This window comes from Cyanistes caeruleus, chromosome 2 (assembly GCF_971803275.1).
Source record: "Cyanistes caeruleus chromosome 2, bCyaCae1.hap1.1, whole genome shotgun sequence".
NCBI lineage: Eukaryota > Metazoa > Chordata > Aves > Passeriformes > Paridae > Cyanistes > Cyanistes caeruleus.
The window spans coordinates 90,393,949-90,408,199 of record NC_141702.1 but is presented as its reverse complement, the minus strand read 5'-3'; the positions used below and the strand labels follow the sequence as shown (position 1 = coordinate 90,408,199).

At 32.9% G+C, this 14,251-nt stretch overlaps 1 protein-coding gene across 11 annotated transcripts in view; it reads left to right on the top strand.

Annotated features, from left to right (window-relative positions):
- Positions 1 to 14,251, top strand: part of KIF6 (kinesin family member 6) — a 220,091-nt gene that overhangs the window by 70,592 nt on the left and 135,248 nt on the right. For all 11 annotated transcript variants that reach the window (XM_086869409.1, XM_086869391.1, XM_086869438.1 and 8 more), the window contains 3 exons: positions 8,559 to 8,664; positions 9,541 to 9,667; positions 11,679 to 11,891. In XM_086869409.1, the coding sequence (XP_086725535.1) occupies positions 8,559 to 8,664; positions 9,541 to 9,667; positions 11,679 to 11,891 (446 nt within the window). The remainder of the gene's footprint in view (positions 1 to 8,558; positions 8,665 to 9,540; positions 9,668 to 11,678; positions 11,892 to 14,251) is intronic.

The window sequence follows — 14,251 nt, the reverse complement described above, 5'->3', positions numbered from 1 at the left end:
CAGAGGGCTGACAGATAAACAACTGATGTGGTTCAAACACTCAAATGAAAATATAATGAAATGATAGTATAAAAAGCCACTACTTCAATGAAAGTATCTTTTTGTGGTTTCGAACATTTATACTTTTTGAGCTTGCTTTCATATGGCAATAACATTTGTGACCATGCTGATTTACATATCTGAGTCTGAGGTCCATAAATGTTCTGAGCATTTATGACAATCAGATAACATCTAAGTGTTCTGCCTCCAGTTAGAGTCAATTAACACCATAACACAGCAAATCTTCATGGCCGTTCAGTTCATTGGGACTGGCCATCTGAGTTTGGAGCTACTCATTACCTGGAGAGTTTGTACACATTAAAGAATAAATATACAAGAGTCATCGTTGGACATGAAGTGATTTACACAGACACTGCTTGATGTGTGGTAGAGGAAGGAGAAGCTTTATTTTGTTGTTGTCGTGTTTATAGATTCTCGACAACGACCAGGGATTGGATAGTTAGGTTATTACTTTCTCAACTATACTGGTCGTAAGAAACGTCTATCAAAAGACATGTTTTAATGGAATATATAAACACCTATGTTTATAGTTACTTTCTTGGGAAAGTGTTTAGAAACTATGAAAACAATGTCAGAAGGCTTGATTTTCAGGGTGACATAGAAGTGAGTAGTCCAAACAGAAGTATGGACCTGGATTATGGCTGATAAAATCATGATCGACTATTACTGGAAAACATCTATGTTGGGATTCACATCTGGTTTTGGATCTATAATGAAACATAAATAATATTATTTATCAGGAGCCATACAGATCAGTTTGCTATGACAGGCAGAGGAAGAAAAGAAACATGGTATAGGTGATAATGCAACATAGGCTTTATTTCAGTTGGCTATCCAAGAATAATTCTTAAGGGACTAGTATTGTATGGGATTCTTTCATTATTATTGATGATTTTTTTAAATGTTAGGAAATGTTAATCAAGGTCATTGTGGATTTCAAATCCTATTTAGACATTTTTGCTTAGTTAGGATATCTTCTGTTTAAACTTTAATAAAACTGTATCTCATCATATGTGTATATATATGTATACATGTATCTACATAAATAATTCAAGTTAATGTAGTTCTTTTCCAAATTCTTAGACTTTGACTGAAGTCTAACTGTGGTTAATTTTATTTCAAATAATTGACTAGTAAGGAAAAGTGTTACAAAGGATAATCTTATAAAAAAATGGGCGTGTTTTAATTCTTAATTTTCTGATTCATCATACATATTCTAACAGAGGTCACTACAAAATTAGTCGCTGAAAGTATTCTGATCCTGGGTGGGTTTTTTTATTCTTTGATGCTGAGCACAGATGGTCAAAGGTACAAAACATGTCAATGAAAAACTCAATGCACTGAGTACACATTTTTGTCCCACAAAAAACTTTATCTCAGGCACTTTTCAGTAGAAGACAGATGCCAAAATTAAACCGAGTCCAGCGATACATGTATAGACCGAATATATTTTAGTCTAACACAATGCATATGGTATTACATAGGTTTTATTGCTTTCAACATGTGTTGCAGGAATTGTTAGTGACTGCCCAGGAAATAAGTGTTACTAATATGTTTTATAATAAAAATTATATTTTATATGTTTGTTGATTTACTAAGTCAAGAAATACTGAACATTTCTTGCAATTATGAGCTTCATTCCACTTACGTGCATTTGGAGCATTCCAGATGAAATTGGTAGGCTACCCAGTGCAGTAAGAATTGCTAAATATTTGCAGGTAGCATATAAATAAGCCAATTTTCATTCTTCATTTTTTTCCTCAGTTAAATTAAAGAAATGTCTTCAGGGATTTATTTTAACTTTTTTTTTTTTTTTTTTCATTTAAAGGGAGGGAAAAAAATCTGTCAAATAGGCTTTCCTCATAATCACTAAAATGTCACATTACCATTCAATAATTTTAAAACAAAACGGAAAATGAATGCTCTTGACTTTTCTTGGGAATGGTAAATTATAATATGACACAGCTTACCAGTTTTGTGTGACTAAAGCTACAGCTGTCTGGAATTCAGAATTCTGTGTTAAATGGTGAACATTTGCATTACTGTGTCATATTTTTGATTTTATTATTTTGTTCTCATAAATGTTAAACATAAATGAATTCTTCTCATTTTGTTTATCTAAAAAGCAAAGCTTAAAATTCAGCTACTCTACATAAGTGGTTCAGAATGTAGTTCATAAAATGCTTCCAAAATCTGAATTACTTGCTTTGGATCTTACATTCTACTTCCTCAGCAGTAATGGGCTGATACAAATATTTCTTTGAACTTAAGAATTAGTTTCATATTTAAGGGAAAAAAAAATTAGAAAAGGAGTTCTTTGAACTATTTTTAAAAAGTAAAAAATAACATCATACATCCTAAATACAAGGAAATTGTACTCTTTTAGGCATCTGCATTATTCTTTAGAATAGAATTAAATTACCTTAAAATTATTTTTTTTGTGAATTGTATGCCAAAAGCAAAAGGGAAAGTCCTTTTAGTTTGAATCATTTGGAATTTATTTTTTTTTAATATAAATGAGCTCACTAGCAATTTAGTGTGTACCCAGAAAATCAGGATTTCAAATCAACATCCTATGTTCCAGAGCACCCACGCTTCCAAAGCTTTTGCCAATTGGAAATCTTTAAGAACAGGACATGAAGTACTGGCTTAGCACTTTAATTTATTAATAACTTTACCTTATTTCTTTCGGATTCATATGTTATTAGAGACACTTCTATTTTTACTTCAACAGTCATGTATTTTTCACCTTACTCAAGTCCTGGAGATCTCATTACTTCTGTAATTCATTTTTTCTGTTTCAACATCATTACATCTGTGTGCTATCTTAGTATTATCAATATTGTGTTGTTGTACAATATAGAGCTTTAACAGCAGCTCAGCTAAGCTGTTGCACAAATGGCTTCCTTTACAAAGCAGAGCAAATGTTCTTATTTGCTGATGTCAGTGTTCAATTTCATTTGCAAGGTGGAAGAAATAAAGACATATCATCTTGCCTTTTGTCAACACAGCTTTGCAGACCATAGATCTGTGTAGAAGTTACCAGACTGACTACCATTGGCTGTGTGGGCAGTATTCAAGAGAAAACAAGCTACCATAACTATAAAGTAGTCTTAAAATGTCTCACGTTAACTGCTTGCTTAGATGCCTGATTTAGAATGCTATTAAATCAATGTATTTTTGTAGAGGACATTTTTTCACCTACATGTTATGAAATGTGTAGCAACAGCACAGAAAGTTCAGATTCCTAGTGCATCTGCCTAAGCTACATGCTTAAAGATAATATTCTGTGATACTGCTTTTTGTTCCAGGGCCCCTGAAAAAAGGGGGGGAAAAAAATCTTATTTAAACATATGATCTTTTAAATTGAAACTATTCAAAGATAATAAACTGTAAAGTTCTTTTCAAAGGATAGCAAAGGACAGATTGTTTCACCATGGGGGTGGGAGTGAGTGTCTTGGTTTAAACAGACAGGTAGGTGTCTGCTAAGGAAGGCAGAAACGTCTCTTGGAATGGAAAAGTGTAATGCACACACACCCACCCCACTGAGTTATCATAATCTTGACATCAGGGGGCTCCTAGGCAAAAATGTGGGAATAGGAACAACAGTTTCATTACTAGCTCTTTGGCTTGATTATCTTCAATTTTAATTTTAGTTGAGGGATTTTTCTTTTTGCTATCAATTGATGCCTTTCAAAGATCATTTTTTTAAGTAATGATTGAGAAATAGAAAGTTAAAACAGGATTTTTTTTCTTCTGTAGTCCATCTCTCATATGACAGGGAGGTCCAGAACTGCTGTAGTACTAATCTTCATAAATACAGTCTTAAATACTTTCCTATGATTTATATTTATATTTTATATTATTTATAATTTATATTTTATATTATTTATAATAGCTTATAAATAATATTATTGTATATATTTATATATTATTTATAATAATTCTTTCCTAAGGAAATATACTTTCCTAAGGAAAGGAAAACATAATATACTGTAAGCAGCAGTGTTAATATATATTCAATATTATGGAAAGTGGTTTTGGCATGTTTTTAGTTGATGCTTTTTCTTCTTGATTCTGGTTGCTTTTCATTATATGCTTGAACCAAAGCATTTGGACTTTTTTTCCTTCCCTCTAGCTTATGAGTTATCTTGGCACTCTCAATCATATTGTAGAACCACTGTATATGATTTTAATAAATTGCTATCTTCCAATTGACTTTTGGCAGTTTGTGTAATGGAAGAATTAAGGTATAGCCTAGAAGAAAAGCTCAGTCACATACTTAGAAATTTTTCAAACATGGTATATATTCTGTTTCCAGCATCGTCTTTACTTTAGGAAGTTCATTATCAAAATGCCCTTTTTTGGGCAGCTTTATTTCCTAATTTCTGTTTTGAGGGGACATGACAATACTGACCATTATCTTTGGCATAGTAGCATAAGTAAATAATGGGATTAATTGCTCAGGTCTTTTTGAAAGAAATTCTAGTTCACAGCTTTTACAGAAAATAGGGCGTACTGACTGAGTTGGTGTATGGTCTCAGGGCTGACCCACAAAAGATGACTCAAAATACTTTATTTCCTATGTCTTTTTGTTATTCTACTGAGTTGAAAAATGGTCCTTTAGAAAAAGAAGATTTTTATTTTACCACATTATTTCATATTACCTTTGTTCTGCCACATACCCATGGATCTGAGTAGGCCAGTAAAGCAAGATTTGATAGAAAGTTCTCTAGGCTTCTAGTTCTCTATGAGCAGCTAGACCCTACTTTATTCAGTGTTGGGGAGTTTAATCTGTTTTTCTGGATCAATTCTTGCTGACATATTTTCTTGCAAAAGGAGTTTGTTTGAGAAAAACAGTTTAGTGTGCATTCTCCTTGTAGAAAACTAAGGATCAAACATAGGTGACTAAATCAGAAGATGCTATTCTTGCTAAGGAGAATGGTATTATCCATCTCTTGAAGGTAACAGAATGAAAAACAAAAGCTATTTTGGCTTTCCTTTATTTCCAAAAAGGTTTTTCTCACTCTCTGTTGGAGGATGAGTACAGCCTCTGCATGGTTTTGACCAGAAAGAATGTGTTGGACTTGTAACTGTAGCTGCCCTATATGAATTCCATAAATCTTTTACAGCCCTATTTTATATAATTCTTTGCTTTAGTTTTCACCTATTACATATATTTAAGTTTATGGAGTATTTAGAAGTAAATAATAAACTGATTTAGTTAAGAATATGAGAAGAAAAGGATATTAATCTTGTAAATTCTATTGTCATTTGTTTCTGTGCCACCTAGCAAACAGATATACCTTGTCTAATATATGTTAGAAAAAAGTAAATGTACAGTCTGTATTCCTTTTTTATGCTTATTCTCATCTGTATTTTTTTCCCTTGCCCTGTGATTTTTTATTGTATCCTTGATTAATCTTGTGAATGTTTCTGAAAATGAAGAAGCATTGTCTTTTTAAATTTGAGTTCTGGGGGTTTTTTGTGCTCATGGAAACCTGAAAGCGTGAGGGAGGCAGTGATTTCTTTTCTAGTATTCATGGAGATTTGCATGGCTGGTTTTCTTTAATTTATTTATTTTCATTTTTGTTTTATTCATAGCATTTAGACTTGGATGATCTGTTCCTTTTCTTGTTCTCATTCTTAACAATGTAATATTGAAAATTTATCTAAAAGTATACTGACAATCTAGGGTTTCCTACAGCTGGGAAAGAGGCTGAATTGATTTATAACTTCAGATTTACACTGTGCTATTTCAGACTTGACTCAATCTTTTGGTGCTCAGATCTCTTTTGGTTTCTATGTACTACTTGGAAATCAAAAAATTAATTGGACTGTTGAGTTTTATCAAGAATTCAAAAAAGGTAATGTTAGAGGAAATAGCGGTTTATAACTACGGCTTGTCTAATTTGTTTCACTTAACAAATGAACCTTGATGCTTGACTGGAATAATAATTTCAAAAAGTAGAGCATAATGTTTCAGGAATTTTATATTCTTTCTTTCTCTTGAAATATCTTCACATTATGGCAATTGTAATTATGCAAGTTAGTGCAATTTTTTTGATTGATTCCCACAGCCTAAATCTGTTGTAATCTGAGTATGGGTCAATCTCTGATAACCAGATAATCTTTGAAAGATTAAAACATCTCCTTCATAATTCAATATAAAGCCCTCTTTTTATAGATGACTTTATATAGTCAATCTAGACAATCTAATTATCAAAAGACATTTTTCACTTGTTTCCTCATAATTACTGAAACCAGTAAGGTGCTTAAGATAGTGGTGAATACTGACTTACTTTGTCTGTGCAATCACAATCATATTCTCATTAACAGTATAAATGCCTGTCTTTTCCCAGTGCTTACACAAATGCTGGCCTCCATGGATAAAGGATTAAATCTCCTGCTATTTGTGCTTAGTGTGTCTGCAAAGAGTATGAGTAACTTTGTACTAATAGGTTCTGTTCTGTTGTACTCTTAATGCTGTAAAAAATTACATAGCAATAAATGAGATTTTGGTTTCTTTTACTGTGTAAATTTTGTTGTCTCTTCAGCTGAGAAGCAAGTCAATGCCAATAATACTTCTATAGCTAATATTACTCTTTAAATATCTTCTCCTTCAAGCTCTCCACATGTACAGCTCATGTACATTGACTTCAGGGAGTGTCGTATAAATTCAGAAGCTGTGAATTTTAGATATTTAATGAGTGGAATAGACAACATATATATTTCTTGTTAATTAAGTGAAATGATGAAAATGGGAAAGCAAAGTTTGTCTGAAACTAACCCTCTTATTTTCTTTTTCTTCTGTTTTGAGTATAGCCACTTTACTATGTCTAGAGGAGATAAATACCAAAACATTTTGTTATGTTTTCCAGTTTTCACTCCAGTCTTGCAGCTACTGATTTTCAGATATTTACCTCCTGAAAATAATGTTGGGTTTTTTTTCCTGATTGTTGTGCATCTCAATGTTTTGCTCTCCAGCAGAGATTTCCTATTACTGTAATGTGAAGAATTTCAGTGAGAGAAGTCTTCAGAAGCAGGGAAATACCAGAAAACATACTCTAGGGTCAGCTTTGAATGCTGTGATATTATAATGCCCAAAATTTTTCTATGTGGTTACAACAAAATGATTTTGATAATAAAATGGCCACAAAATTCCCTGTCCTGTAACTGAAGAGCATAAATTGCTCTGCTGCAATTTGCAATTCGCAAGACTGCGAATTGACATTCAGAAGGCTTGCATATTAAATAGGGAACTGAACAAAACTAGTCCAAAAGAAACACTAGGTGCAGAGATGAACTCTTGCCCTACTTGGGTAGTTGGGCACTTGATGCAGCTACCTTAGATTCCCTACCTCAGGCTCAGAACTGAAGTTCATCTTCTGAGAATGATACCCTAAATAAACATTTGAAATTATAAAATTACGCTTTACAGGGTATATGCCTGTCATTGTTGCCCACAATTTCCTATTAAATAATTGAAACAGTGTTTGTCAGGAACCAGGAAGCCATAAATCTGAAACCAGCTGATGGAGTTTGAATTTGTACTTGCAATTTCCTAGAAACATACCTTAGTAAGTGGGTTAAAAGTCTAGTTTGGTCTTAGAAATCCCCTTCCATTTGTCTTGAGAATGAACTGCAATGTATCCTGAGATACAAGACCTGGAAAGATGGTGACAGCATGTAATAGGAAGCCTGGCTCTGTCTGTATGGATGCAACATCCAGCAAGGAACATGATCTATTATGCCTGATAGGTTTCCGGTTTGATAATTTTAATTTGGTTTTGAAAAATAAAGAGGATGCTTCTCTGTGCCAGATTGTCTTAGGAAGACCAAATTATTGAAATAATTGTTTCTCCCTAAGGATGATTTGGTCAGTTGTTTGTAAAGAACATGTTGCAAGGTAATAAAATGCTAATTGCATTTCATTCCTTGGAGGAAGAACAGTAGATCTTTGAGAAATGTATAAATATCTGCATTAAAAGATGGCTTACTTTTCTTGGTGATTGGAGCAGGTAATTTATGCATGAAAGCTATGCTATCTGCTGACTATTGTAATAGAAAAAGAAGTAGACTTTTCTTTTGCACAAATCATTGTATATGGAAACAAATCCAATGCCCAAACCCTCTTAAAGTCTAGTCTTCTGAGAGAGCAGGTTTTAATTCTTTTCAACTATGAGATAGCAGAAGAGCAAAAGGTTACAAAATAAATGAGGAAAAGAAAATATTACTTCTTAGATGTTTTTAGTTCTAGAACTATTCCTTAGCATGTGTCAGTAAGCTCAGATATGCAGTTGTAGAATCTTTAGTATCAAATCCAGGTTTCATTAATCAGAACAAAAATACATTTCAAATGCATGGACCTTGAAGAAAAATAGCCTGTTAATATCAGGCAGCTTGGTATATTTTGCATTGTATTTGACGTGCCACTTTGCAGAGTTGTGTGCATGTTTCTGAATTTTTTTCCTTCTCTTAAAAAATGTTATTTCCAGGTTGGATGAGTTAATTCAAACATTTCTCAAAGACAGAGATCCTGATAGCTCTCTGGATGTTGGTGCTGACATGCGCAAGATCAAGTATTGCTTCGTTCATATGAAGGTATCTTTTTTAAAAGGAGTTTAAAGTGCAGCTGGCACTCTGAATATAACTTGGAGATATTCATGGTTGAAAAGCATTAAAAGAAATGCAATGCAGTGAAGAGGTACTGGAAAAGGGTCAAACAATTGAACTTTGAAGTGTGTGGATGACTCCTTGAATCTTACAGAAAATTTAAATTTAGCTGGGAAAATTCAGCGGCATTTTGTAGAAACATCAGCAAAGATCCCAGCATGCAGTAAATTCTAAGAGAGAGCACTGGAAGTTTCTGGAATCAAGACAAGTTCTTTTTATATGGATAGATGTTCCTATCTGTATTTCCAGCATTACTGAGGCTTTATTTTGGACAAACTATGTTGAAAGAGGTAAAAATGTAGATTAAAAACACTATATCCCTTTATCTGTTACACTAATTTTCCTGAAGTTGTTGCAAGACCTTCTGAATCATTGAGAAAACAAGATACAATTGATAATCATGAAATTATAGAAATTATAGAAGATAAGTATTATCTGTATTTTGGGATATAGTTTTTCCAATATAATAGTTTACACATTCCTGATCTTAATTTATTGTTCTTAAATAATAAGTTTTTAATTATATTTTTAGTACTGGAAGTTCTCTCATACTAAAGAACACTGGAGTTTATGTGTAGAAAAAGTGAAATAAACTGCACCCTTGCTAATGAAGATTTAAAAATACAATTTGTTTCACACTTGATACAGTGGATATAATTTGACAGTCAACTGTGGCATGATATTTTTCTGTCAAGAGTATAGAAAGGTTTTACCTTTCTTATTATAGCTAGACTCTTTCAGAATAGAGTACAGAGCTGGAGGGAAAGTTAATGGGGTGTGCTTTTTTTTTGTTTCTTCTAATAGCAAATTATAAACCATCCAGTGACTTCAGGTAAAAAACTTTTCTCACAAGACATCTCTGAAGAAAAAAAACAAAATGAAGAACTGGGAAAACTGAAAGAGCTTCTGCAACAAAGAGACAATGAAATCAGTATCCTTTATGAGGAAAGAAGTATTATTTGGGTTTGAGATGACTTAGAAACGTTTTTCTTTGTGTGAAAGGGGCTGTACTGTGTTAAAGGAAATACTCAATTCCCAGCTTCTATGTGAGACGACTTCTGCTTTGCACCTGCTTCTCTACCAAAATCAAAATCCTGGGTCCAAGCACCACTTAACTTTAGAATGGTCCAGCCTATAACCAAATATTGTGGATCAGGCCACACCTAAAACACTGTGTTCAAGCAAATTAAACTCTTTTTTAGATGGGGAAGCTCTCATGCTATCTAAAGACCAATATATTACCTTACAAAGAATAGAATGTCTGTATGTGTTATTTCTAGCCAAATGAAATGTTGCTTTGAGGACTTCTGGGCAATTTGCCCTTAGAGCAAATGTAAAACTTGTAATTTTTACATTTAAATTTAAAGCTTTTTGCACATAAAAGTGATAAACTGCTTAGACATAGTTTGTCTGCTTCACTGCCTCACAGGAAACATGAGTCGCTGCACTGCAGCACAATGGGTGGGAGGTATTTTAGCAGGTTGCAGACCTGTGGGCAACTCTAGCCACTGCGACCCCTGAGTAGCTTTGTGGCTACTCAGTGGGGAAAGTTTGTAATACAGCAGAGAAATTAAAATATGGAGTTGTTGAATGTAAAGGTACCAAAGCTATCTTCACAGTTATTAGTAAAGAGCAAACTCAGTTGCATTCTTTGTGCTCAACAATTCCAGCTCAATTTTTAATGTCAAATGAGAATGGTATTTTTCACTGGGCTGTAGCATATTATCTGTCTGAACTGAGGTGTCAGGAAAGCTTCCCTGTTTCTGCTCTGTCACAGATGATAAGATTTTGTTTTTCCAAGGTGTAGTTTCAAATAAATTTAGCTAAAACGCTGACTCATTCCTTTAAAAAAAATCTTCAATTTCTTTAATATAAATTTTAATATCTGAATTCCGAGAAACATTTTGTCCTGAAATAAATTATTTCACTAGTATAAGAAAAAATGCAAAATAAAATGCACTTGTGCTTGACAGATTTATACAGCTTTGCTCACAGAAGTAAAAGGAGGAAACTTGTGTAAATCCATGTAAGAATTAAATAGAAAGAATATAGGAAGACTTTGAAGACAAGAATGATACAGGGAGTCTGAAGTGGCTAAGTGACAGTGTACATCATCACTAGAACATTAATAACATGTCTAATGTAATGAAGTGATGGGAGGTATGGCAGCTGTTGAATAAACTATGAGTTTCTTGCCTACAAGAAGGAAGCTATCATAAAAACTGAATTGGAAAGTGTTTTAATATTATTATTACCTAGTCCAGTTAATAATATTCCCTAAAGACGACTTAGATTTTCTGCTCTTCATTAAGAAGATTAATTAGGATTAAAAAGAATAGCCTATTAAAAAAAACATTTTCACAGGGACGTCAGTGTTTGTAATTAAATGCATGCAGGATTTCCATTATATGTCCTCTATAAGCTCTTAGGCAAAATGTATTTCTGTCTAATTTACTTCCAGTAAATTCACAGTGTTATTGCAAGAAATTTCCTAAAGACTTCTGAATTTTAGTTTACCATTTGTGAAAAGCTTACAAATGGGATACACTTGCAAGGCTACCTGTAAATTAAGAGGTTTTTTTCTTTTGTGGGCAAGCCTTTTTATTACAGAATTTGAAAAAATAAAAAAGGAACTATCACAATGGCACTAGACCCTGTTTATTTGTAAATGCTTTTATCTGGAGTGAATAGAATGGGATCTGCAATTGTGGTCAATGTTTGACTTCGTTATTGTTTTAGTAAGAATTAATCTGCTGTTTGGAAAAACTGAGGTGGATAAAAATAATTGCAAAGAATATGTCAATCTTTAATTTCATATTCACACATATGCTTCCATAATGTGAATTGTTTCACTTTGAAGAAAAAAAAAAGGCTTATGGACAGACAATGATGATTTTTGCTTTTAAAAAAATAAATAATTATTTCCTTAATATGTCTTGTAGATATTCTAGTAACTATGCTTAAAAAAGAAAAAAAGAAGGCACAAGGTGCTCTTTCCCAGCTTAATACCACCTATGCTGATTCTACTGTCTTGAAGCAGTGTCCTTCTATGAACTTGGAAGAAAGTCGAAGTCCATCCAGATATTTTAGCCTGGAAGAGGCAAAAGTTTTCAGCTCTTCCATTCCCAGATTACCTTTTCTTTCCAGAGCAACAGGTTAGTGTAATTAGTTAAGTGAACAGTTATTGGATTATTCCAGTTATTTACAGTATAGCCTTCAAATATGAACCAAAACAAGGAAGCTTTATTTTCAGAACCAGTCATCTTGTGCTGGTACTATATCTACAAATGCAGGGTTTTAAATTTAAAGTCCTCTAAGGTGCTAATCCGCTTTTAAAAACTTATGTAAATACTCTGTTGAACAACCTATGGAACCATAGTATAATTTCAGTTGCAGGCCCCTGATTCTTTCAGTAACCTCACAGTAAAAAAATGGGGGTTTGAGCATAATTCATTAAGGAATGTAAGGAAATAATATTTTCCCCTGGAAGATCCATTTCAATTTATCTATATAAGTGGTACTACAGGATTTAATATTTTTAATGTAAATCATTGCAGAAGCAACTGAAACAATTGAGACAATATTGACCAGTTAGCATGGATTGCATAAATATGGCGGTTTTTATAGTGGTTATTTCAAAAGAGTTAAGTGTTGAGCATTACAATTTTCTTTCCTTACAACATTTGAGCTGGTTATTTATGAAAATAGGTAACAAAATACTTGCAAAATATTAATTCCAAAATCTACATTAAAAACCTCCAATAACTGTAGATAGATCTTTCTGGTTTCACGTTTTCTTCATTTTCTAGTTTAATTGTTCAAATAAAAAGATTTTTTGGTTTCAGCAGGTTCTAGAAGTGCTTATGTTTTTGTTAGTAAAGAACATGCCTCATCCTAGATTATAACATATTATTATTATATAGATTATATAATATTTAATTATAATAATTTATAATATAAATTCATTATTTATATTTCTGTATTTTTTAATGCGTTTTGGGGGGCAGCTGAAATAAAAGTTTTCAACATGAAACTCAGACATGGCAGCTGGCAAGTAGTTAGAAACTTAGATTTTGCTAGAGTACTGGTGGGAATGGAGCTCTTAAACTACTTGAGGTTGCCAATTATCGTCTGAAATTGAATTGTAATTGAATTAGTCAGTTGTCACAGTTGTTATTTTGTTTCAGTTGCTCAACTACTGAGGAATTCCCCCTTCTACTTTTCCTATTTACCATGCTTCTTCTCATTTTGTAGAAAGAATTTATTTGATTTGGTGTCACAATAGTATAAATTAAATTTAATCATGTCCTTATAACACAAAGCTTTTCACTGCCTCAGAAATACGCTAGCAGATAATAGCTATATTTTAACAACAAATAGCTAGTATAATTACATCTTTCATGTGCCACTTATTCTTCAGTCTTTAAAAATACCCTAATAAGCATTAGCAAATTCTTAGTATTGATCAATGCATTACCATTTTGCAAACATTTGTGTGGGTATGTTCATATGAGTTTTCTTTGAGTGTAAAGTAGGAATCAGCACATCAGCCCAAGTTGACTGGATTGTAGAACCTTATCACCTGCACTCTGTGCTGGCAAGGCCAGGTTGGAGGGGGCCCTGAACAGCCTGCTCTAGTGGAAGATGTTCCTGCTCTTGGCTGGGGGATTAGAACACGACCATCTTAAAGGTCCCCTCCAACCCAAACTATTTTGTAGCCTTTTACTAAGTTTTGGTGAGGCATCATTCTCACTTGATTACAGAGCCTCATTTTTCATCTATTGAAAGCCTGAAAAGAATCATCATTATAAAATTGTCCATCCATTTCAAAATCCATCTGAACTGTATATATATATATGCCATTTTGTCTATTGACTAAGAATTCACTAAAAATTGTGAAAGGGCTTAGGCCGGAGTCAGGGTCAAACTCCCAGGTAGAAGCTTTAGTCTAGTACTAAAGCTCTTCATCATTTAAATCCTTTGCATAATTTACATAATTTATGAAGATTTCAATTTACATATTGAAGGCTATATGGTATGTTAACTATTTGAAGAATCTAGCTTTCTTTACTTAATTCTGTACTCTCAAACCTGCCATCAGCCTGATTTAGTGCAACATAATGTGGTATTTCTAGTGTTTCTAATCTGTTTTCCATTTTCCTATCTCATTTCCTTACTATGAAAATTAAATTAGGAAATCAAAAGAAAGTATAGGAAAAAAATACTTAGTTTAACAAAACAGTTGTTGGAACATCTATCTACTAATTTGTTAAAAAACTATATATATTTAGAACTATTAATTTACTTTGCAGTTGATTTATTGTGTAGCTGTAACATTTGCTTGCCCAGAAACAGATCTTTACCATTCAGTGAGGAAGATAGAATAATATTCTTACCCTTTTTTCACATATGATCTAGGACCATATCTACTTTGAAAGATATGTGTAACCATGTTTCTTGTGTATCCAGACACTGCTTTAAGTAGGAGAAACACAGTCATAGTATTTCACTGCTA